At 49.0% G+C, this 22,480-nt stretch overlaps 3 protein-coding genes across 6 annotated transcripts in view; all 3 read left to right on the top strand.

Annotated features, from left to right (window-relative positions):
- VPS53 (VPS53 subunit of GARP complex) overlaps positions 1-5,745 on the top strand; it is a 67,338-nt gene extending 61,593 nt beyond the window's left edge. For all 4 annotated transcript variants that reach the window (XM_062623461.1, XM_062623459.1, XM_062623458.1 and 1 more), the window contains 2 exons: positions 2,372-2,476; positions 2,828-5,745. In XM_062623461.1, the coding sequence (XP_062479445.1) occupies positions 2,372-2,476; positions 2,828-2,998 (276 nt within the window). In that variant the 3' untranslated portion in view covers positions 2,999-5,745. The remainder of the gene's footprint in view (positions 1-2,371; positions 2,477-2,827) is intronic.
- A 4,294-nt stretch (positions 5,746-10,039) lies between these two features.
- Positions 10,040-16,034, top strand: RFLNB (refilin B). The gene is made up of 3 exons (XM_062623456.1): positions 10,040-10,268; positions 11,818-11,927; positions 13,225-16,034. Exons 1-3 carry the CDS (start codon positions 10,065-10,067, stop codon positions 13,553-13,555), a joined length of 645 nt encoding a protein of 214 aa, XP_062479440.1. The 5' UTR covers positions 10,040-10,064; the 3' UTR covers positions 13,556-16,034.
- Positions 16,035-19,955: 3,921 nt separating this feature from the next.
- Positions 19,956-22,480, top strand: part of RPH3AL (rabphilin 3A like (without C2 domains)) — a 42,970-nt gene continuing 40,445 nt past the window's right edge. Inside the window, exon 1 of the mRNA XM_062623477.1 lies at positions 19,956-19,977. The gene's annotated coding sequence lies outside the window, so the exon portion shown is untranslated. The remainder of the gene's footprint in view (positions 19,978-22,480) is intronic.

The raw sequence follows: 22,480 nt of genomic DNA, 5'->3' as shown, positions 1-22,480 counted from the left end.
TGGACCTGGGGTCAGGCAGGACAGGCAGCTGCCAGCCAGAGTCTTCTGTAAACCACAGCCAAGGCAAGGAGGAGGTGCAGAGCCCAGGCTCTCCATGGTTCCTGCTCAGTGTGGCTTTGCTCCTGGGCCCCAAGGTAATGTTCTGGCTAAGTTTGCATTCTGAATTCAGAAATCAGTTCTGCAGTTCCATGCTTCTTGAGTAAGGCGATTAAGGTGTTACTAGATATGTTAGAGCAAGTCTAAATTTTCTTATAAATGGCCTGAAGAAAAATACCCTGGTACTGCTAATGGAGGAGCAGCAGAGACTGAGAGCCTGTTGCATACAGAAATGGGGTTTTCCTTGGAGCTTATGTTTGAATCAGAAAGGTAATGGAATTAATTTGTCTACCTTAGTATCACATTGGCTTCATTGGGATTGAGGTGAAAGCAGTGTAGAAGTGCTTTGGGCAGGGAATGCAGGGTGCTGCTGGTCTGCAGGCTGGGCAGTAGCAGTTTGTCTGCATTTTCAGGTATCTCATGCTTGCCGTGCTGCAGAACACACTTCTGATGGCTCCGGGTGAGAGCTCGGTGTCCATGTAACTAGTGGTGAAACAACAAAAACACTTCAGAGTGCTCAGTGCTCCACAGAGCGGTTGGACAAAATCAGGCCCTGTGTGATCAGCAGGTGATTGGGTTGAATCATAGAGTCACAGAATGGTTTGGGTTGGAAGAGACCTAAAAGCTCATCCAGTTCCAACCTGCTGCCATGGGCAGGGACGCCTTCCACTAGAGCAGGTTGCTCCAAGCCCCTGTGTCCAACCTGGCCTTGAACAGGATGTGGCATTTCTGTGGGAAGGTTTCCTTGCAGGGGCCCAGAGCTGACTGGTGATCTCTGGCCATTCTGTTTGTCTTGTGATTGTCGCTTTTTATCAGTGCTCAAACTCTGCTGTTTCCAAATTCAAAGCCTTTTCCCTAAGAGCTGTTTCACCCTGCCAGAAGCCCAGGACACTACACTCGTCCATGGTGTTTTCAGGGCTCTGCTACCTAGTTCCGAGATGGCTCAGAAATGATACCTCTGTTGCATACAGCAGTACCACCACACAGCAGCATGCCCAGGCTTATACTGGTGCAGCTGTAATTCAGTAGGAGTATCCATGAGCCCAAAGATGGCACAAACAAATTCATTTAGCAAAGTCCTACAAAGCACAGATGAAAGTAGGAAGGAGGGCGTCAGGGTATACACGTCCCATGGAGCTGTTTCCTTTCTCCTCTGGCTCTGCTGTCTGAAGTTCCAGCTTTTCATCTTGGCAGAAGATTTTTACAAGGGCTGTAAATTAAGGATTTATAAGTGTATACATGGCTATGATGTTTCATTGGTCTGAAGTGCAGGGAGAAAAAGAAATGTCTCTGTGACAGAATACAGTGTGGGGTGAGCTGGGTCAGTGGAAACATATGGAAATGTTTTCAGAGACAGGGAAGAGTCTGGTCCTGTGCTGTTTCTGCCCTGCGTGCACACACATTCACACACACACACTTCCCCAGAAAGATGGTTTTGCTGCCCAGCATTATCAAAAGGTGTTCTCTATGGAGCTTGCTGCTTATGTAAGGAAAATATAACAATGAGTAATCATCTTTCCAGCTTCAAGGCTGTTTTAATTTATTTTCCTGACTTGACTGTTGCTGGCATTGCGAGGGGGTGAGCTCTGGGGCAGACGTCAGCAGGGTTCAGACACTGCACCCCAGCCTCTCCAGAGGAGCGTACCCAAAGGACTGAGTAGCTGCATGCGGCACCACTCACCCATCAGATTCCATGTGGGAAGCAGGAACACTGCACAGCAGATTGTTCTGACTGTGCTGTCCTGGGGACAGAGGGAGGGACTGCAGAGTGTTGTCAGATTCCCTTGTGCTGTCTCTCTCTCCAAGCAGCAGGGAGCAGAGGGACACACAAAGTGAGGGTATGGGCTGCATCCAGGCTGCCTGACCCAATGGGGACTTTGTCACCACCACCAGCACTGCCCTTCTCCCCCAGGCAACTCCCCAGCTAGTCTTCCCCATGCATCAAGATGAAATCTTGAGCTTTGACAATACACCAGGGCCTGCCAGTCCACAGGCGTAGAGACAAAGTTCTGCTGCTCTTTGAAACAAGATCTGCAGCTCCCTGGGTCCAGGCACCACTGCTGTGTGGAAAGAGACCCCATCTATCTTCCTGCTCCTTACTTTACTTCTCTTCACTCACCTTTACCTCTCAGTTACTAGCAGCACATCAGCCTCCTTTTTCCTTAAGCATTTTATTTTAGAGAAGCCAGTCCTGCTGTCTCTCCTGTGCCTGGGTGACCAAGCACTGGCTTTAACTCACAGAATTTGTCTGATCTCTTTTTTATTGTCTTGGCAGGTGGTTATGGCTCCACACGAACCCCCAGTTGTGTTTGTTGAGAATTACGTCAAGCTCCTTGCAGACTGCAGCACCGACACTTTCCAGAAGATACTAGACATGAAGGTTAGAACCTGTCCCTCAGAGTGTCTGCTTGTCCACCAGCACTGCACTGAGATTGTTGGTGACATTTTTCAGTAGAAATACAGAGGGGTTTGGGAGTGGGAAAAGCATTCTGAGGCAGGTGTATCTTGTGGAGTTGCTACTGAATAGCTTTGCAGTTTACTTTATGTACTCATACCTGCTCTGGCTCCTGGGGCTGAGCTCAGTTGTCTCAGGATCGTCCAGAGGTGCACATCCAGCTTGTGGTGGGTGAACAAAAGGTAGCAGTTCGACTCCTGCAGCTATTCTCGTGCACACCCGCTCCCAGATCAGTGAAGTCTGACCATGGTGCTTCACTGTTGTTTGCTCCTGCAGGGCCTGAAGAGGAGCGAGCAGAGCAGCATGCTGGACCTCTTCCGCCAGCGCCTCCCAGCTCCCCCCTCCGGAGTGGAGAACAGCAGCTCCCTCTCACTGAGCACTCCCACGCCTGAGCAGGAATCCTCTCGGATACGGAAACTGGAGAAACTAATCAAGAAAAGACTCTAAGTGAGCAGAAGGAAACTCTGTTGCTCAGGACTGGCTGCAGTGACTGGGAGCAAAACTCCTCACGTGTATGATTGACAGTGTGCTGCTGAAAAATCCCTGTCCCGTCATCCCCATGTCCTGTGATCTCTTAACCATCATAAACTGTGGTGCTGCATCTCCATTCAGACCAAGAGAGAATCTGACCAAGGTGTTTGCCCTGAGACAGCTTAGCAGGAGTGAAACCGAGGACATTGGTGGGTCTGTGTGGTGGAGAAAATAGAGTCAGCAGCTACAAAAACAGTTTAGAAGGATTCAGAGAATATCCAGGTGTGATACACTTGGTGTCCCAGCCTTCAGCCTGGCTGAGCTCCTGCTGCAGCACTGAGGATTTTGCCTGAGAGTTCAGTGTTACTGCTCACTCCCTGTTGCAGAGCTGTTCCTCTGTTTCATTATTTATTGCAGGGGGAGAACTAACCCCAAGCCATCACTACCACCAAATCCCCAACCCCTTTAACAGCTGGGATCCAGGCTTCTGCAGCTCCACTGGATTAATGAAATGCCCAGGAGAGAAACCCTAAGCAGACTTCTCCCCTGGTCCCAGGACGGGCATGTGTAAGCCTCCGGTAAAACAGCGAAGCAAATCCTTTCTGAACAGGAGGAAAGGGTTGAATTAATGCCTTCTGCACCTTGGCAAACCTCCTGCCAACAAGCAGCAGCCTCAGTTGCTGTTACAGCTTAAAGGCCAAACCAGATATCTGCAGAGCCCATCTCCAGCTACTTGTTTCTCGTGTGTGTTGGACTCGCTGCTGTCCCTGATGGGAGTTCCCATACAGCATCTTGCCCTCTCTCCACAAAGGGCTGTTCATTGAGCAAGTGTCAGACAGCACCAGCTCCTTGTGCTTATGCCAGCAGGGGTGTGTCCCTTTGGCACCTTTGCTGCCCTGCAAGGAGAGATGCTGGAAATGGCTTTAACAGGGAGCCTCTTCCCAGGACAGGATGCACCAGCTTCAGACTTTGAGGGCCTTCCTTTCCTCCTTCGAGCTTCAGCTTGCACCAGTGCAGAGAGGAGAAGAGCCAGAGGTGAAACAATTTTGGATAACCTGGCACCCAACCACAAAGCTAGTGTGGAGCAGGGCTGGGTTTGGTGTACGTCTGCATCCTGCCCATGGTGTGAGTCTCAGTGGAGGGAAACATCACCTCATGATTAGCAATGCTGGATTCCCAAACTCTCTGTACCCTTTCTGGGGGACTTCGAAGGCCCAACCATGAACAGTTGAATCCCTTATGGGTTTAGGGGCAGATTGACCAGTCGTGCCTGCTTTACTCTAACTCAAGCCTCATTTGCATGTACAGGAGAAAGAAGTCCTGTACCAGTTTGGCAGGTGAGGAGCAATCATGATGTCAGATGCCTTCTTGGGTGGGTCACACTCCTCACCAGGTTGAGTTTGGGCCTTAGGACTACTTATTAGGGGCTGTGCTCACTAGGGATTGAGTACTTCCTGCTGCACAGCTGGGAGGGGGGGGATAAGACATGCTCCAGAAGAATGAGCTCTGTCCACCCAAAATCCAGGTCTTCACCGGGATCAGGGAAGGAAAAGGGGAAATGAGAAATCCCAAAGTGAAGCAGAACCTGGGCTCAGGCTGTATCTGCCTCATGCTTCAGCATTGTCCCTTCTTGGGTGCAGGCTGCTCCCTTTCCCTCTCCTTAGTCTGTGGGAGGGCAAATTTGGTGCCTGTTTGGTAAAATCCCATCCTCCCTTTGCCCAATTGGCAGGTGAGCCTGCGTTTGAACAGGCAGGAGTCGAGCACAGGATGGAGCAGGAAGAATAAATCTGCAGGGATGAAATCCTCACTGTCAGGTTTCCTAATGCTGCTCAGACCGACCTGCTGCTGCAGCAAGGTGTGCACCAACAGGTATGCGAACACCAACCCTTTAGGATGTGTTTTCAGGAGTCCTCAGGCTTGGGCCCTCGGGGGTGCTCAGCTGCAGAGCACCATAGTGGTGACATCCATTGCAGAGCAGCAGTAACAGTACTAGTGGGGAGGGAAAGCAGTTTCTCATCGCTCCGAATTCCCCAGTCTTCCCAAGTCTGCTGTTGCTTCATTTATTTCTTTTCCTGATTACATGTTGGGTGCCAAAAGAAGGTGTTTGAAAGCACGCTGGGATTGTGAACAGCCATTCCCTAAGGACAGATTAACTCAAGGTGCATGTGCAGGATGGTTCACACGTTATCAAGTGCAGTAGCCAGGGAGGAGGGAGCATGGGTTTGCAGAGATTCATTATTCCTTTGGGGGGATAAATAATCCATTCTAGATTCATTTTTCTTTGCCCTGTCTGTGGATGACTCTAACTCAATTATGAATAGCTGAGGATGATGTTCCAGTTAATCGTCGCGTGTCTTTCCCCAAAGGCTTCCCTGGTTCATTCTCCACATTTCATTCTCTAGACAAGAGGAAATAAAAGGAAAAATGGAATTTTAGTTTCAGCCTTTCAAGAGTGCTGCAGGTCTGGGTGGTTGGAGTTCTACTTTTAGACAGCAAGTCTGCAATTTTCTGTCAGTGTAAGGGTTTTGTCCCCCAGCTCTTGGGTATTTATTGGGTTTGGCACATCTGTATGCGTATGTTAGCTGTTTGGGGTTTACATCTCTGGAGAATAAAGGATTATGATTTTTTTTTTCCTGTATAAAATGCCACTTTTTATGGGTTTTGGCTGAGGTGTAATTCTGGCTGTGTGTCAGAGTGTGACACTAAAATGAATTCAATGCTTACTGATGTTCAGTGTTTTCTGTACAAAGCCCCAGTGGCTGGGAGGGATCTCACCCAAACCACGCCAGCCCCAGGGCTCTCTGCTGCCTCTCTGCTCTGCTCTGTCCTGCAGTTTCTTTCTCTTCTGGCTTTTCCACCTTATGCTGCTCCAGCAAGCGACTCTCCACCAGCAGCATCTGCATTCGCAGCAGCTCCCTGCACTGTGCTGCCGGCTCAGCACAGCTGCCTTGGTGCCCCTAAATTATCGGATGGTTCTGATGACTTTTAACTGCTGGAGGGATTTCTGTGAGAGCCTCATTTTTCCTTTGACATGAAGAGGTAGTGCCTTTTTTCCACACGATGCATGACGCTGGAAGAGTTTCTTTCGCTTGGAGAATTAATGACTCATTTGCTTTTCTCCTGCTGCTCCTGCCCCCTCCGCCCTTGGGCAGCCTGTGCCGGGCGACACGGGTGTTTATTTCTTTCACCAGATTTACAGTGTGACTCTGAGCATCCCAGTGCCAATGTCCAAGTCTCCACAAGCCTTTCCCTGGCGGCAGATGGGTGGTGGCAGACACGGGGGCTGTTCAGCAGCATCAAGCCGCGGCTCTGCTGTGCTCAGGAAAATGAGCTGGAGCGTTTGTCTTTGGGCTGTGGCAGAAGAGGCTGTGGCAGAACATGTTCTTCTGTGTGCCTGCTCTGCTGGGGCTGTTTACACCAAATAGTGCTACTGGCACCCAAAATTCTTAGATTAAAGCATGTGCTCATTCCCTTCTCTTAGCCAAAGGAGCTCCACCGATCCCAAGCTGCAGTCCAGGTGGGCTCCAGTACTTTTCCAGACTTGCTTTTGTGAGCACAAAGGTGTCTGAGGGTGTTGGAGACCTGGGACCACTGCCAGTAGGTCCCTGCTGGGAGTGGGACCTGGCTGGACTCCCTGGGCCCTTACCTGGGCTACAGGGTCACCAGGACCAAAGTACCACAGTTTCATGGAATCATGGAATAGTTCAGGTTGGAAGGGACCTTAAAGCTCATCCAGTGCCAACCCCTGTCACAGGCAGGGATGCCTTCTGCTAGACCAGGTTGCTCCAAGCCCCATCCAACCTGGCACTGCCAGGGATGGGGCAGTCGCAGCTTCTCTGGGCACCCTGTGCCAGCGCCTCAACACCCTCACAGGGAAGAGCTTCTGCCTAAGAGCTCAGCTCAGTCTCCCCTCTGGCAGGTTAAAGCCATTCCTCTTGTCCTGTCCCTACGGGCCCTTTTCCAAAGCCCCTCTCCAGGTTTCCTGCAGCCCCTTTAGGCACTGGAGCTGCTCCAAGGTCTCCCCTTCAGGAGCCTTCTCTTCTTCAGGCTGACCCAGCCCAGCTCTCCCAGCCTGGCTCCAGAGCAGAGCTGCTCCAGCCCTCACAGCATCTCCATGGCCTCCTCTGGACTCGCTCCAACAGCTCCATGTCCCTCTTGTGTTGCTTCCCCAGAGTTGGATCAGGACTGCAGGGGGGTCTCCCCAGAGCACAGCAGAGGGGGAGAATCCCCTCCCTCAACCTGCTGCTCACGCTCTGGGGATGCAGCCCACACGGGGGGAGATTCTGCTCTCAAGCGCGCACTGCCAGGCCATGGGGAGCTTCTTGTCAGCCAACACCTCCAAATCTTCTCCTTGGGGCTGCTCTCAATCCAATCTCCCTGTGATCAGGCCCCTGGGAAGCTGTGGTGCCTTCCCATTCCCAGCAGGACATGGGGAGCCCATGGGGCTGCCATCAGGCTCTGAATCCTGCAGGGAGAGTAAATACCAGCCTTTGGTACTTGCAGCACACAGAGCTTCCTGGATCCCTGGGAAAATCTTGGCTCGTGGCTCAGTGGTTCACAGGGTGGTGGCAGCAGGGCTGTAAAATCCGATCAAAAGGGCCACTTCAGCCATGTGCCGTCAGCATTCATCCCTGCAGCAGAGCCACTCCCAGGGCTCCCTCCCATCAATCCCATTGCTTGGAAGCATTGCTGTGACTCCGGTGCCTGGCGAGTTCTTGGTCTGCGTCACAGGGAACAGCCTGGCATTTCCCATCGTTTGGAAATAGTTTTCCATCGTTATCAAATAACACAGGATCCCTCTGATTTGCTTCCCCCCCGCCCGCAGTGGCAGCCCCCTGCACCACATCAATGTGCCTATTGTTCCACTGCTGATTAAACCAAGTGCACCCAGCCTGGTGGAAAGTCCTTTATGGAAGGAGGCTCTTGATAAGATACTGGAATCTGGTCTGTCCCGGCTGTGCACGGACAGTTAAAAAGTAAATAACATGGACAAACAGGCTGTGATGTACAGGCGGGGGAAGAGATTTCCAGTGCCATCCAGGAATGCGCAGATAGGTACGGTTTGAGAGGCTCAAGAAGACATGGGCTTTCTGAGGGGGCAGAGTACATGTGCCTTAGAAGCAGGGCCCCTGTATGCAGTGGATATCGATAGCATTTTAGTTATTGAGTAGTTAAAGTTACGGGTGAACATTTCCTTTTTGTCCTAGCAGGCAAATTTACAGCTCTAGATGGTGGTGGTGTGGGAGATCCTCGGGTCTGAGCCCCCTTGCGTGCTCTAACACCTCCACTTCACCTGCCAAGGCCAGAAATGAGAGTTTGGAAGGGCACAAAACATTGTCCTTTGTACCAAGCCAGGCCAGAGTGGGAGGGTTTTGGCTAGTAAATAGCAGCAAGACTTCCAGAAGCCAGTGCAGCTCTGCTCATCCCCGGCTGCCGCTCCCCAGCACTGGATCCCTCAGACCCAGACACTAATCCCCATGGGAGCAGCCATGGGGACACCCACAGCCCACAGAGGTGGCTGCTGGGAGGTGCCGCAAGTTCCCCCCATTCCTAAATTGCACAACTCAGTTGTTGGCAGCGTGATTTTGAGCCCAGGAGCTGCACAACAGCTCTGAAATGATGATGGTGTTCATCTGGAAACTGCTCTAGCGCCTTCTGAGGCATCTAATTTCATAAAGAGCTTTTATGGGAGATTTTGGAGCGAGGAGCAAGCAGCTTTCCCATTGCTCCCGGAGACCAGAATCTCTCTTTTTTGGGGATGCATTTAAATCAAAAGGAAGAAAACACCTGCCCAGCACATTTGCTCAGACCCCAAAGATTTCAGTCAAAACCTTTTAATGTTCTTTTTCTTTCCATCTGCATTTTTCAGCAAAGACAAACAGCCTCATAGTATTTCTTCAAAGGAATGTAAATTCCTTGAGGAAGTCTCCGGAGTTCCCAGCACTGCATAGCTGCAAACCACAGACGCCTACGGCTGAAAACTCTGCTCTGCTTTTAATTTTGGGGCAGGGAAGGAATTCTTTTCAGGGGTTTGGGTTCACTTGTGCTGGGCCCGTCGGGCCAGACTGCTTGTTACTGCACAGGGGAGTGTTGACTTTGGCTGGCTGCAGGCAGGCGCTTTCCCTCCGCAAGAGTATTCCCCCACCGAATCTGATGACATGGCGCAATTATTTCATTCGGGTTGTCCAAAAAAGGTTCCCTCGCTCTCCTCTGGTGCTAGAAAAAAACCTTTTTCCTCTGTTTTCTTATTTCAGCTTCAGCAGTTTTGCCTGAAAAAGACAATTAAGGGTGGCAGCGCTGCTGCCTGAATCTGAGTCCTTGGTACGGGGCGGTGAGAAGGAGCAACATGGGGAGGAAAACCGAGTTTTGAAGGGTGTTATTCACTGCTATACCTGTCACTGCTGGCATTAACCACTGGCCTGTCTGCAGCCAGCGGAAGTGCCCAGGCAGACAGTGGCCTGGTCTCAGCAAAACCGCTTCACTTAATAAATCTGGCTGCAGCACATGGAAATTGCTGACAATTCCGGGTTGCTTTTCTGCACCCTCCATCCCAGGCAGTTGTGACACTCAGTCCGGGGGGCCTGGGGGCGTTAACCTGGCTGCCAAAACCCACGGGGGACCCTTGTTGTTGGGGAAATCTTCATGTTGGAGGTGGGGACAGCCCAGCAGGAGCAGCAGTTGGAGCTAGCTCTTTCTGTGCTCCTCAAAATCAGTGGTGGCATAGGAATGGACAGCGCATCAGGTCAATAGGTTGGACTATAGGGCAGCCTGTCGGGAGCTGATTTGGCCACTTCCATGTGGCTGGGGATGAGAGTGAGGGCGCAGTGCCCTGCCAGGGATGCTGTCTTGGGATACAGAGATGGGAGCACAGGGACAGGACGGGAACACCGGGAGAGAACAAGGACCCGGTGGGATACGGGATGGGGCGCTAGGTAGGCCCCGCCCCCTGGCCATGCCCCACCCCCGGGCGCTGGCCCCGCCCGTCCCGCCGCCGCCCGGGCCCGCAGTCTCAGCGGAGCGGCGCGGGGCAGGCGGTTCGGTCATGGTGGGTCGGCTCAGCCTGCGGGAGGTGCCCGACCTCCCGGACATGAGGAAGCGGGGCGACGCGGGGCTCGACAGCCCCGACTCCGGGCTGCCCCCCAGCCCCGGGCCCGCTCCATCGCCCTGGCTCCTCTCCTCGGGCAGCCCCGACCGCGCCGCGACCAACGGGCTGCCGGAGCCCGACCCGCCCGCGCCTGCCGCCGTGGTGAGTACCGGCACCGGCCGCCCCTGCACCCTGTCCTGCGGCGCCGGCGGGACCCTCCGCCCGGGACTGCAGCACGGAGCGGGACCCGCACCCCCGGGCACCCGCTGTCGCCGGCCCCGGGCTCGGTCCCGCTGCGGCAGGTGCTGGGCCCTGCGCCCCGGGGCTGCCGCCGCTGCCCTTCGTTCCCTGCCGAGAGGTATCGCCGGGGGGCCCCTTCTCCACCCCCAGCGCTCCAGGCCCCGCAGCATCCTTTGAGGAAAGGAGGGTGGAAAACCGGCGCTGGGGCTCCGGGAGTGGGGCTGAGGGCAGCTTGGGAAAATTGCCCCGCGTTTCCCTCCCTTCCACCGGCGTCTCCAGCTGCTGCCTTATCCCTTAACGCGCACACACCGGGAGGGAGCCCGCCGGGAGCCGTGGTGTCCACACCAAGGGCTGGGGCTGTGTTGTGTCAGGGGAACAGGTGGTGCTTTTAAAAATCACCGGCTTTGAGGTCGGTTCTTGCTAATCAAAGGGAAGCCCAAACTTTCCTGACCCAGGTAGGGGGTGGGACAGCATCGCAGCACATCTTTGAAGATCCCACAGGAAAATGAACTCTCATTATTCCAAAGAGTGACCCAGAGTAGGAAGTTTCTATGTTAACTTTTGGCTTCAGTTGATAGTATCAGATAGAGATGTGCTAGTTTTTCACAAAACCATTTTTAGATGTTGATGCTGAGAGGCTGGTATGAATACTTTGGAAACTGCAGGTCAGAGGAAACATCCCTTTTCTGCAGGGATGCTGCCACAGGATTGGAAAAGGCCATGGGAGAGCCATGTGTTGAGCAGGAGGGATTCCCATAGCCCCCAGGCCCTATTTAGGAAACCAGAGGTGGTTTCAAAAAGGCCTCTTTAGGGCTGCTTTTGTTCCCTTCTGGCTGTGGGGCAGTGCTGGGCCAGTGTCAGCTTGAGGTGCTGCCTGTCCAGGAGAGGAGCACAGGGATGCTCTGTGCGTTGCCACTCGGTGGGAATGAGTTAATCCTGTCCAATGGGTTGCGAGTGAACTAGGTTGGATTTAATGCCTTCAAATAGTAGCCATGGAGTAGCTATGAAACAAGGAGTTGCTCCCAGCGGGATGCCCTGCAATAATTTCCTTCTGTGATCTGCCCATGGGTGTATCTGATGACTGCAGCAAGGAGGGTGCGCTCGTACGCTCGTATAATGTTAGCTATAAATTGAAGGTGAGCTCATCCAGCCAGTGGGCTATAGTTCATGCTGAATGAAGCTGTGCTGCACTGAGGGGCTGTATTCCTCTCTCATTGCCCAGAATGGTTCCTCTGAAGTAAGATCCTGGAGTTAGGACTTCAAAAAATACACCTTGCCACATCGTTGCTGCTATAGATCAGTACCAAGTGAGACCTGCAGGTTGCAACTGTAGGCATGTCTTCGACTACCAGATCCTCTTGCGTGTAAATGTGAACCTTGACAGCTCTGTACCAAGGGCTAAATAAATACATTTTATTGAGAATATACTGAATTGTAACATAAAAGAGGTTATTTTTGCATTTCTTTTCAGAACTCTGTGTTCTCCCCCAGCCCTGTTCTCTCCAGCTGCCCTCCAAGATTGTGTCCTTTATCATTTGGCGAAGGAGTTGAGTTTGACCCTTTACCACCAAAGGAAATAAGGTAAATGCTGTGTTACAGCCGTCTAGTTTTGAAGGAGTTAGCATGTAAAGGAGCAGTTAGGCCTTATCAGTGCCTGTGAGTCAAGTTCATTTATTTGCAGAGCTATTGTTCCATGCAGCTGTATGTTCCTGGACATTTGTACAGGCTGAAGGAGTGTTCAGCCTCTTTTAATCCCATATGGGTTTTGTTGGTTTTTTTTTTGGAAGACTTTCCTATATTTTACTGTCCAGTTTTTCCTTCATTGCACTGCTCCAAAATGTTGTCTTTCAACCAATTAACCAGAAGGTAATCATGATGGAAGATCTTCAAAGCAGCCTTCTTTCTAGGAGTGTTTTATTAGGGGACAGGAATTTTGCTCTCGTAACCTCATAGTTTTATAATAAGCACTTTCTACCTTATCAGCTGTGGCTGGTTTATGAACTAAGAGAAAAGTTGATATTGAGAGTACATAATTGCTGGGTTTTTTAATGTGCTGCATCACAGCATGTGAATTATTCCTTTCAATGTGGTGATTTGCAGTAACAAGAAATGAAGGCTCCCAGTTGATCCCTGTGCAAGCAGAGATAGACAGGTGCAATCAAATGGAAGCCTGATGCAGGGGAGGGTAGAAGGAGAGGATGCTCTGGTGTGGGTAAAAGGAGCCTGTGCTGGGGCTGGAATTCAAGGCAGCCAACACTGTGGAAAAGCTAACACAGAGTTGTTGCAGTGTGAAGGAGATGAAAACTTTGTTCTGCAATCTAGCACAGAAGATTTTCTTGCCAGTGGAGTTTGATGTGTAAACTGTAGCATTTTCCTTCCAGTTGAATCTCTAGAAGTTTGCCTTCAGAGAGCGCCCCATGCTGTGAGCAATCCCAGAGAACCCCTATGTGGCTCTTGCCAGAGGGTAACTGGGAAAATAACATGTGCTGCCATGGACTTGGCACTCTGAGGAATGAGGATGCTCATGTGCAAAAACTAAATGTGGATGTAGGCCTCCGGGTTTAGTCATTGGCGTTTGAATGAGGTTCTTAGGCTCATAGAGCTGAGGCTTAAAACAGCAGACGCAAGGATTGAGATGATATTTGGTAGTACTGGCAGCTGGACAAAACAGGGACAAAGCTGGGTGTGCTGATAATGAAAGGCTTTTTCTTCCCATAAATGAGTGAGACGGGAGCAGAACAATGTGATGTGGCTGTTCCTGTGTTGAGGTGGTAGGTGTAAGGCTGAGGAGCCACCCCACCTGATGGCTCAGCTTTGCAGACAAAGCAGCCTGCTGCTCTGGAGCAGAGCTCACACACGTCTCTCTGTTGTATTTCAGGTACACATCCTCGGTTAAATATGACTCGGAGAAGCACTTCATCGATGACATCTATATGCCAGTGGGCTTAAGCGTGTCCTCTTGCAGTCAGACAGTCATCTGTGTCCCAAACTGCACATGGCGCAATTACAAAGTCGAGGTCCACTTTGAGCCCCGCAACAAGCCCCAGCGTTTCACCAGCACCACGATCATCTACCCGAAGCACGCCAAGACTGTGTACACCACCACGCTGGATTACAACTGTCGTAAGACCACGCGGCGGTTCCTCTCCAGCATAGAGCTGGAAACTTCAGAATACCTTGGGAACGACTGCGTCCTGGATGGTTGCTGACTGACAGCTGTCTCTCTTGATCTGATCCATCTCGGTCCCATCTAATGTACTGTGCTAACTCCACTAGCTAAAGCGGGTACAGACCCTCTTTCTCAGCTCTTAATTCCTGCTTTAAGCATCAGAATGGCCTGAACGCGGTTTTCTGTGGGAACATAACTTAGTAAGGAACTTGTTTGTTCACCTTTAAAGTCATGAGTTCCCTCCCCTTCCCCACAGTGCAGTAATCAGATGAAAATAATGGGAAGTATTTTCCCAGAGAAAATATTGACAGGTAAGAAAGAATGTGGAATAGTACCTGGCAGGTGGAAATCCATTTGATGTTTTGTGGTGATGTGCAAAAATAAGGGTGATTTGCTCTCTTGTAGGGAATCTACCAGGTTATTTGGTTACAGATAGCCAGAGCTGTCCTTCATTTCAGTTCAGATCATGAGACTGTTTTCTCTAGAACCACCTCCTGGAAATTGCTGGAAAAAACTAACACAGAAAAATCTAGAATTCTGCAGTTTAAAATGTTAGCCTATGGCAGTCATGTCCAGTTGGAAGGTGTGAGTTGGAAAGAAAAGGAGTTCTGAGTAGAGCAGGAGATAAACTGCTTTTGCAGCTCCAGTCAGCAAGGAAAGGATCAGGTAATTCAAGTGCTATAGGGGAATGGTGTATCTTCTGTTCTTACAACAACTTCTGCAGCGCTGTAGTCCGTGTAACATGCTGGCATTTCTGTGCATGTAGTAGGAGTTGTAATGAAGAATATCAGGCCAAAGATTATCCCTGTATTGTTGGAAAGTCGGGTCTTGACAATATAGTGGTGGAAAACCAGAGGTGCCTAGTTTTTACCAACATTGTACTGTCTGTGCTGAGGGAGTTGTAACTAGGAGTTGGAAAATGCATGGTGTATACAGGGATCTAGAATGGAGGAGATGCTGGGATCAGTGTGAGACGCTGTCATGGTGAGGGTTGTGAAGAATTAGAAGGTAGCAAAGGACAGGCAGATTTTCATTGCATACTAAAATCCACAGCTGTAGCTCTGCTTCCCCACTGAGCTTCTCATTGCAAAGGTCCATGTCCTCTCTGGACTTTGGTATTCAGGATGTTACTGGGATGGGGCAGCATCTGCCTGTCTGTAGGCTGCTGAATAGCCCCTCCAGTCCCAAGTGCATGATGAGATTGGGGACCAAAGGGAATAACTTCAGATACTATGAAAGTCCATCTGGATATTATGTGCGTTAGTTTATCATGTGCTTTAATGAAAATAAATTGGAGAGATTTCTTACTTTACCCAGTTTGTTCTTCCTATGTTACAGGGAGCAATGTAGTGTGGAGAGCATCTGCTTTTGAGAGCATGGGCTAGTGTTGGCTATGTTGGTGGCTAGTGTGGTGTAGCCGCTCGGAAACAGTTGGTAGACTTGATCTGGCTAGACAAGGCTTTTCCATGTATTCCAAAGCTCCTCTGAGGTGTCGGTAACCTTGTGGTATAATATCATCAGCCCTGGACCTGCTTTTAAAGAGGACTTTGCTAATGCATAGCCCCAAGGGTGACTTTTGTCAGTGGTGAGTTTGAAACTCAGGAGCCTATTCTTGAGCTGTAGTTAACGTGTTTGTGCAAGTGTGGTGAATGGTGTGGAAGTGCACTTGAGTGGGAGCTGAAATGATTTGGGAGATTAAAATGCAGCAGGAAGGCAGGTTTGTGTGATTTGGTTCTTTTGTAGTTTTGTTTTGCTTTTTTACTTATTTATTAGCTCAGAACAGAATGTCCTTAATCTTTGGTACATGCCTCAGAAAACCAGATCCTAGAACAATCCCAGGGTGACAAAGGTTGCCAAAGTCAGGTAGGCCTTGCTCCAGAGTGGGTAAGAGCAGCACTGTCTTCTCACTAAACATGTTGGGTTTGGACTCCAGTGTTTAGGAAATGTGTCTTAAATACCCGTGTTGCAGTTCTCCCCCAAACATTGCCCCAGGATGTACTTGCTGTGTAGCAGAAGGCACAACTCAAGCCCTATGCGTGTGGGATTTCAAAGGGACAGAACTCCTTTGGGAAAGCTATTGCAGCATTGCTCGCTTGGCAGTTCCATGTACCTTGCTCCTGAAACATCTGGTGCTGGCCACTGTTGGACACAGGATGCTGGAAGAACACGGATCCTGGATTGCTCCGACAACGCTCTTCAAATGAATTCATTTGCAAGAGATCTAAGAGAGGATTATTTTAAGTTGTAATCATTAATTGTCTCTAGTTAGAAATGAACTGACCCTTACATATGGTTTTAGGATAAAGCACCTGATTTTTATACAGCAAACAAACTTAATTATGTACCTCTTAAAAACATTTTAATTGGTAGAGATACCTTTTAAATTATTTATGTCCCAGCATTTGCAAAGCTCTGATTAGCTCCGTGCAAGTGTTCTGATGTCTGTGACGTTTCCCACCCCTTCCTTCTAATTTTCCATTTGTCTTTTACTTTATTGTTAATAAATGATCTGAAAACCATCATATAGGGAAGTCTCTTTATTTTTCATTCACAGCTTCAGTGTTTATTATAGTATTTACTTAGAAATAAATATATAATATATCCTGCCCATCCCAGCTCCCCTTTTGTTTCCCTTATGTGTTACTGTTGTTCAGATATTCTAGGAAGGCGTTTCCTGTATAAAACTGTATTAAAAAAGAATCAAAACACCACCTAATGTTGTGGGCATATCACTTTAAGACGTTAAAAAAGTGGCTTGAAGACAGCTGAAAATCCTCTCCAGTGTGTATTTGACTTGTTCATTTGGTATACTTTTATTTTTAAAGAGTTTCTAGTGTGGATTTCAGCATATCTTACAAGTGAAGCACTTGCCCTTTTCCAATACAACAGGTATTCAACCAGGCAGGAATTTCTTTTTAATTATGGTTAAAAATGTAGATGCTCAATGTCAGATAATTTAATAGATTAGAAAGTACAGCGTAAAATAAGGCTGGAATGTGTTCTTCATTAAACTTCATAAAAACAAAATAGTTACAAACTACTGTTTTGAGGGAAGTGCTGTAGTATTTGGATGCTTAATCTGTTCTTTAATCCTTTCCAAATTTGCAGGCGTGCTGATTTTGTTTGTATCTCTGGCAGAGTAGAACTGAACATCAGTTAATTAATTCTTAATTGGATTTTTTTTTTTGCTTACTTTTATTGTTCATCTGGTTATCTGCTTGCAAAAGCTCTAGGTTTGCGTGTAATGACATTATTGGAATCTAGGGAGCTCTGAAGCTATTCTAAACCATGGCTCTGCTCCTGCAGAAGTCTGTGCAAGCATTTGAGTGTCATGCAGTGTTTAAAGTATTAAACAGGAGAAAAAGATGTATCTAAACGTGAATTGCTGTATAAAAGACAGTCCGTTTGAAAAGCCAGTAAGAAAAACCTTTAAAAATCAGAACAGTATCTTTCAGGAGGGCTTCAGGAAAAACTGTTTCCTTTGTGTTGTGCCATCTTACTTCCAAATACTTCCTTTAGCATGGTCTAGGCTGTTTTCCTTCAATATTGTAGTAGCACTGTATGAACGTTCCTTTACTATGAGAGGTTGAAGGAGGTACAAGGCAGCCTACTGTTTGACATGGTTTTTACTTCAGATTGGCCAAATAGGCTTCTTGTTTGTACATATAATGACAAGGACAGCCCCACTGTTAGATATGTGCTCCATTTTCCTTGTATATATGTTGTGCTTCTCCAGGATATCAAATCAAATCTGAGGGGCTGATACAATGAGTTTTTATAACAAAATACTGTAGATACTATTAGGTCATAAACCTGGAGATGAAGGTTGGATTCCAATCCCGATTTTGCAGCTGGCTCAATTCTAAGTACTAGGTAAGTCTGTTTGCAGTCATTTACAATCAAAATGGTTGGACTTTATGATCTTAAAGGCCTTTTCCAGCCTAGTTGATTCTATTTTAGCCTCTAAACAAGGTATCTGGTCATTTAGCTGTTTATCTGCCGCAAGTGCTGTCCTTGCTGGTTTCAGGACCAGCAATTGACAACATCAACACCTAAAAAGCTCAGGTGTAATACAGTGAGTATTATTTTGAAATAAACAAGTAGGAACAACTAGGGATACTGCACAGCAAATTGGCAGTATGGAAAGGAGCACTTGTAATAGCTGAAACCCTCTGAGTTGCATCCAAATTTAACTAAAAGGTTGGTTTGTTTTAAAAACACAAATGACCTTTTCTCCACAGATACGAGACAGTGGGTAATCCGTGCTAAACTGCAGAATGTGGTGAGAGATTTTTGGGCGACACTGCTGGCTGCAGCTCATTCAGGAGCCAGTTCATGCTTGCTCCTCTGGAAAACAACTGCAGCAATCGTCTTTACATACGGTGTGATGGCTGCTGGTGCACGACGCTCTGCAGTGCAGTCATGGGGAATGCCTGGCAGTTGGGCATGGCTCGGTGGGGAAGTGTTGCTGGAGATGCAGTTCATACCATTTCCTCCTGTTCATCTTGTAGATGCGCAGCCTTTCTTCTTCTGCTACAGGATCTTTGAGAATCCCATCCCATCGAAGGCTTTTGTTAAGCTGAGCAGAAAGACCTTGATCTGTTTGAGCAGAGTCCAAAGTGGTGGCAGTTGATATCACAACCTTGTTGGTTTCTGCATCCTTCTGATTCTCTTCTGAGTTATTTTGGGCTGGGTCAGGGTTCCTCCCAGGACCTGGGATTTCAGGCAATTGAGAGGAGCAGGCCTGTTGCTTTCTGGTGTTGTGGTCGTGTTTAGCTGTTAGAAAGATAAATGCTGTTAGCAAAAATGTATGCATTGCCTCTGAGGCTTTCCTGGCTATTTCATACAGAAGATGATGAGAGAACTGCTTGCTGTACCTTTATTGCCCATTAATAAGAAACCAAATCGATAAGAAAATATTAATGCCCTAATGGCCCATTTATTTTTAAGTGGGAAATATATATTTATCTGATTGGCTAACACAATGATCCTTACACCTGTAAGATGGGTTTATTGAGGCTGTTAATGCATTAATAGCACTTCTACACTGGAGTCAACTTCACTGTGCTTGCCTAACTCGATTTAGGCAGGAAATTGATTCTTGGTCGTTGGGAATATTTTAAAGCTGTTATCCATTAATACAGCAAGCAATGTGATTTTATTAATTTTTGTATAGGGCACATTTTGTACTAAGATCCTATTCCTTTACATGGAAGATTTTCTTACATTAACCTCCCATTTTGAGTAGCTATAGCAGCAACTCAACCCCACTGATGGGAGGTTAGATCAGTGCTGTGACTCAGGCCGATGGAGCAGCAAATATTTAACCTATACTGTAGCTCACCAAAAGAAAACCACTAAATATTTACAGCACCCCAAACCTTAGGCAGTTTATGAAAATTTCCTTGACAGATTTCTTATGCCTCCTACTGCTTATGCTGTGTAGTTACACACAACCTTTTTGGGGGAGATTGGTAGCAATATATGAAACGATATGTATAAACAGGATGCAGTTCAGTGGAAGGTTTTAAAGTGCCATAGATGGTTCCCTAGGAAAGCTCTGTTTTCTCTCCATGGCAGCTGTCCTGCAGGATGGAGGCAGAGCCAAGCACTATAGCCTCTGGCCAACCCACACAGGTGGATCTGAGCTGCTTCCCTGCTGGTACCCGCACTCCGGCTGCGCATCCCTTCATGTCTGTGCAGCATCAATTGCACGACCATGCGATGCTGAGCAGCGATCACGTACCAGCCTTGTGCACACATGGCTTCACCCAATGACCCCTTCCCACCCAGGTGCTGCATGGGGCGTTTGGGGGGCTCACCTGCCCGCACGGTGGTGGTGGTGGCGGCAGCACTCCTGCATGGCAGCCGCTGCTGTTTCTTTCTCTGTGGTGGCTTCGTGCCTGGGGTCTGCGGTGGAGGGGGACAAGGGCAGCCCCTCGCCCCCCGCCACCTGCCCGTGCAGCTCTCCTGTCCTGTGGCAGGCCTGGCATGGCTCCCTCGAGCCTGGCAGGGAGCAGGGGAAGGAAGGTCAGCAGCCCTGGCCCAGCCTCCATCCTTGTCCCTACTCCATCTTCCCTTCCCTCTTCATCTCCCCTCAGGTTTTGCCCTTCCATCTCCTCTTGCTTCTACGCCTTCCCGCCCCATCTCCCCTCAGCTCTTCCCCTCAGCGCTTTCCCTCAGCACTTTCCCGCCCCATCTCCCCTCAGCACCTTCCCTTCCACCTCACCTTCTCCCTTCACCTCTCCTCCCCTCACCACCTTTCCCTCCATCTCACTTCTGCCTTCCCTCTACCCTTTCCCCACCACTCCCCTCAGTGCCCACCCTCCAGCGAGCTCTCCAGGGCAGCCATGGTGCAGCAGCAAGCCTGGGCCTGCCCGTTTGGCCAGGGGCCCAGCGCCATTGCTCTGTGTGCACAGCCCTGTGCAGCACAGGTTGCCTCTCCTGTGCCCCTCTGCATGGGTAGGTACAGGGGCTTTCCTGAGGTAAAATGGCCACACCAGAAAGCATTGGCTTCTCTGAAGTAATACAGCCCTGCATCTATTGCAAGGAGACCAGTTACTGGGATCCTTCCCATCCCTTCATGGTACCTCAGCCCTGCAAATGAAGGTGCTGAGGGGAACTCGGCCATCTTCCCTCCCCTCTGCCGTTCCCCACATCCGAGCACAAAGGTACATGTGGAACAGCTTCTGAGCTGACAACAGTCCTCCTGAGCGTCCTGGGGACAGCGCAGTCCTCAGACCTCCTGCCCTTGCTGCTGTGCTGTGCTGTGCTGTGGGTGTTTCAGCAGCCCCAGCAGCCAGGGAGATGAACGTGTCTGCTTCAGAGGTGAGCCTGGATGAAAAGCCTTTGCGGGGACTCTAGCACCAGTTGCTGAAGCAATGCACCTCTTATTTGTCATCCTCTCCCTGGAAATAACACAATGTTTAATCTCGCTTTGGTTGCTTTCTCCCCCTCCCTGCCTGCCTCTTCTCTTCTCTCCTTCTGATCTATTTGGATGTGAAATTTGGCAGACGCTCGCGGTTGCATTCAGGTTGTGATGAAATTGGGCTCCCAGGAGGCCGCTCCCGCAGCGGATCCCTGGGCTGCAGGCAGCACTTCTCTGACTGCCGCTAATGATCTGATTTCAAAGTGCCAGCAGCAGGGGTTTCGCAGTGATGGTTATTACTAACGCTGTGCAGCAGCCAGCAGCTCTCCAAAGCCTGCGTGGGGATGAAAGGGATGGTGACAGGGCAAAAAGGCAAGGAAAACAGCAACAGCAGTGATGGGATGTAAATAATTCATCCAAACTGAAGAGTGAGTGCAATGTTTTTTGTTTGAGAAAAGCTGAAGGAAGGGGATCACCTGTAGCTTGTGGCAGTTGTCATTAATGTTACTGTGATAAAACCTCACTTGCCAGCCAAAATCAGAGCCCAGTGGTAGCGGCTGGCCCGATATACATACAAAGAAAATCGTCTTCTGAGAGGACCTCCCTGGAGTATCAGGATGAGTAGGAACAACGTTCGCCTGGTGCCAGGAGGATGCTGAGTGGTGAGGTGCTCCTTGACAGCAGGCTATTCTGAAGGGCTACTGTCCCCAGGCAAATCCCTTACCCTCTTACTGCTTCTGTCACCTCCCTCTTTACTCCCTTTTCTGTTTATACTGACAGTCTCGAGCTCTGCTGTGCCCATCACGGTCTCAGCGGATCTTCTACCTGCAGTTCACAGTAAAAATACTAAGAACAAACTTTTCACAGTCCTCCGAAGGTTTCACCATGTCTTGGAGGCACATATCTTTTGAAAATAAACATAGCATGAAATCATCGTATAGAAATACAATTTGCAAGCCCCGAGAATTAGACCTGAGCCCGTTCACACGAGCAAATAGAGCAGCTGATCCAAATGAGGAGTTTGCCTTTAAAACAAGTAAAAAAGCAGCTTTATTTGCTATGAAGCAGTAGTATTAGTTAAACATTTCCTCTGCCTTATATGTTCTCAAGCAAGTGTGCTCTATAGGCAAGATTATTTATTTTTTCCTCAGATTAGGTACTGAGTTATTGACTTTTTTATTGAGGAATGATAATTAGAAGGACAAATACAAACTGAATCACTGAGGACCAAATAGTAGCAGATTGCAATTACAGGAACAGCTTGGGGAAAGATCCTGTCCCTCTTGCTATGAACTGTGAAAGGGTTAGACCGAGCTGGAGGGGTCAGGGCGATGGGAAGGGAGTGCCAAACACCTCTGGCTGTGGCAGCTCCTTGCTCGTTGTCAGCCTGTATCCCTAGGAAATGGTCTTTCAGAGATAAGCAGCCAGCCAGCTTGGCCTTTAGTGTTCACTGTGTTTAAAACTGCTCATAATTAAAATTAATACTCTGATTATTATTTGTGTAGACCAGCAGTGCAACACCTCAGCACTGATTGCCCAGCACGACAGGGCTGAGATTAGGAACCCAGACCCCTGCTCACCAGTCCAGTGCTCAAACCAGGAATCTTCCTGCAGTACTCCAGGATGGTTACAATTAGGATTGTTTTGTTGTACAATAGGGCTGTTTTTAAGCATCTGTAGTTCTTCTGGAGGATACCTTCATACCCAGGAGTTCAACACCATTTAAATGGTCTTTATTTCTTGAGACACATGCTGGTTTGAAGGGTGATGCAGGAAGGCTGCTCCCTGGTGTGCAGTTATGTGCTGTGCTAAAAGCAGACTGGAGCAGCTTGGGGCATCTATGGTGCAACTGTCAGCATTGCTGATAGGCCTGCAGGAGAAGGCTGCTATCCCTTACAATCCTTGTCATATTTAAAATCCCTGGCAGCTGTGATCTGGTGAATAATTCAGTGGGACCCATCATTGATAACAGAGAGATTTTGAAGGGTTCTTTTGGTGGAACTGGAAGTGCCTGTGTTCTGAGAAACGAGTATATTAAAAATTGACTTCATGCTATCAAGCTAAAACTCATACTTAGCCTTTTAAATTTTTTAAGGT

The sequence above is a fragment of the Pezoporus occidentalis genome, unplaced genomic scaffold (genome assembly GCF_034315485.1).
Source record: "Pezoporus occidentalis ecotype Australia unplaced genomic scaffold, CSIRO_AGI_Poc_V1 ctg253, whole genome shotgun sequence".
Lineage (NCBI taxonomy): Eukaryota > Metazoa > Chordata > Aves > Psittaciformes > Psittacidae > Pezoporus > Pezoporus occidentalis.
Note: the sequence above shows the minus strand (reverse complement) of the source record. Positions and strands in the feature narration are given on the sequence as shown.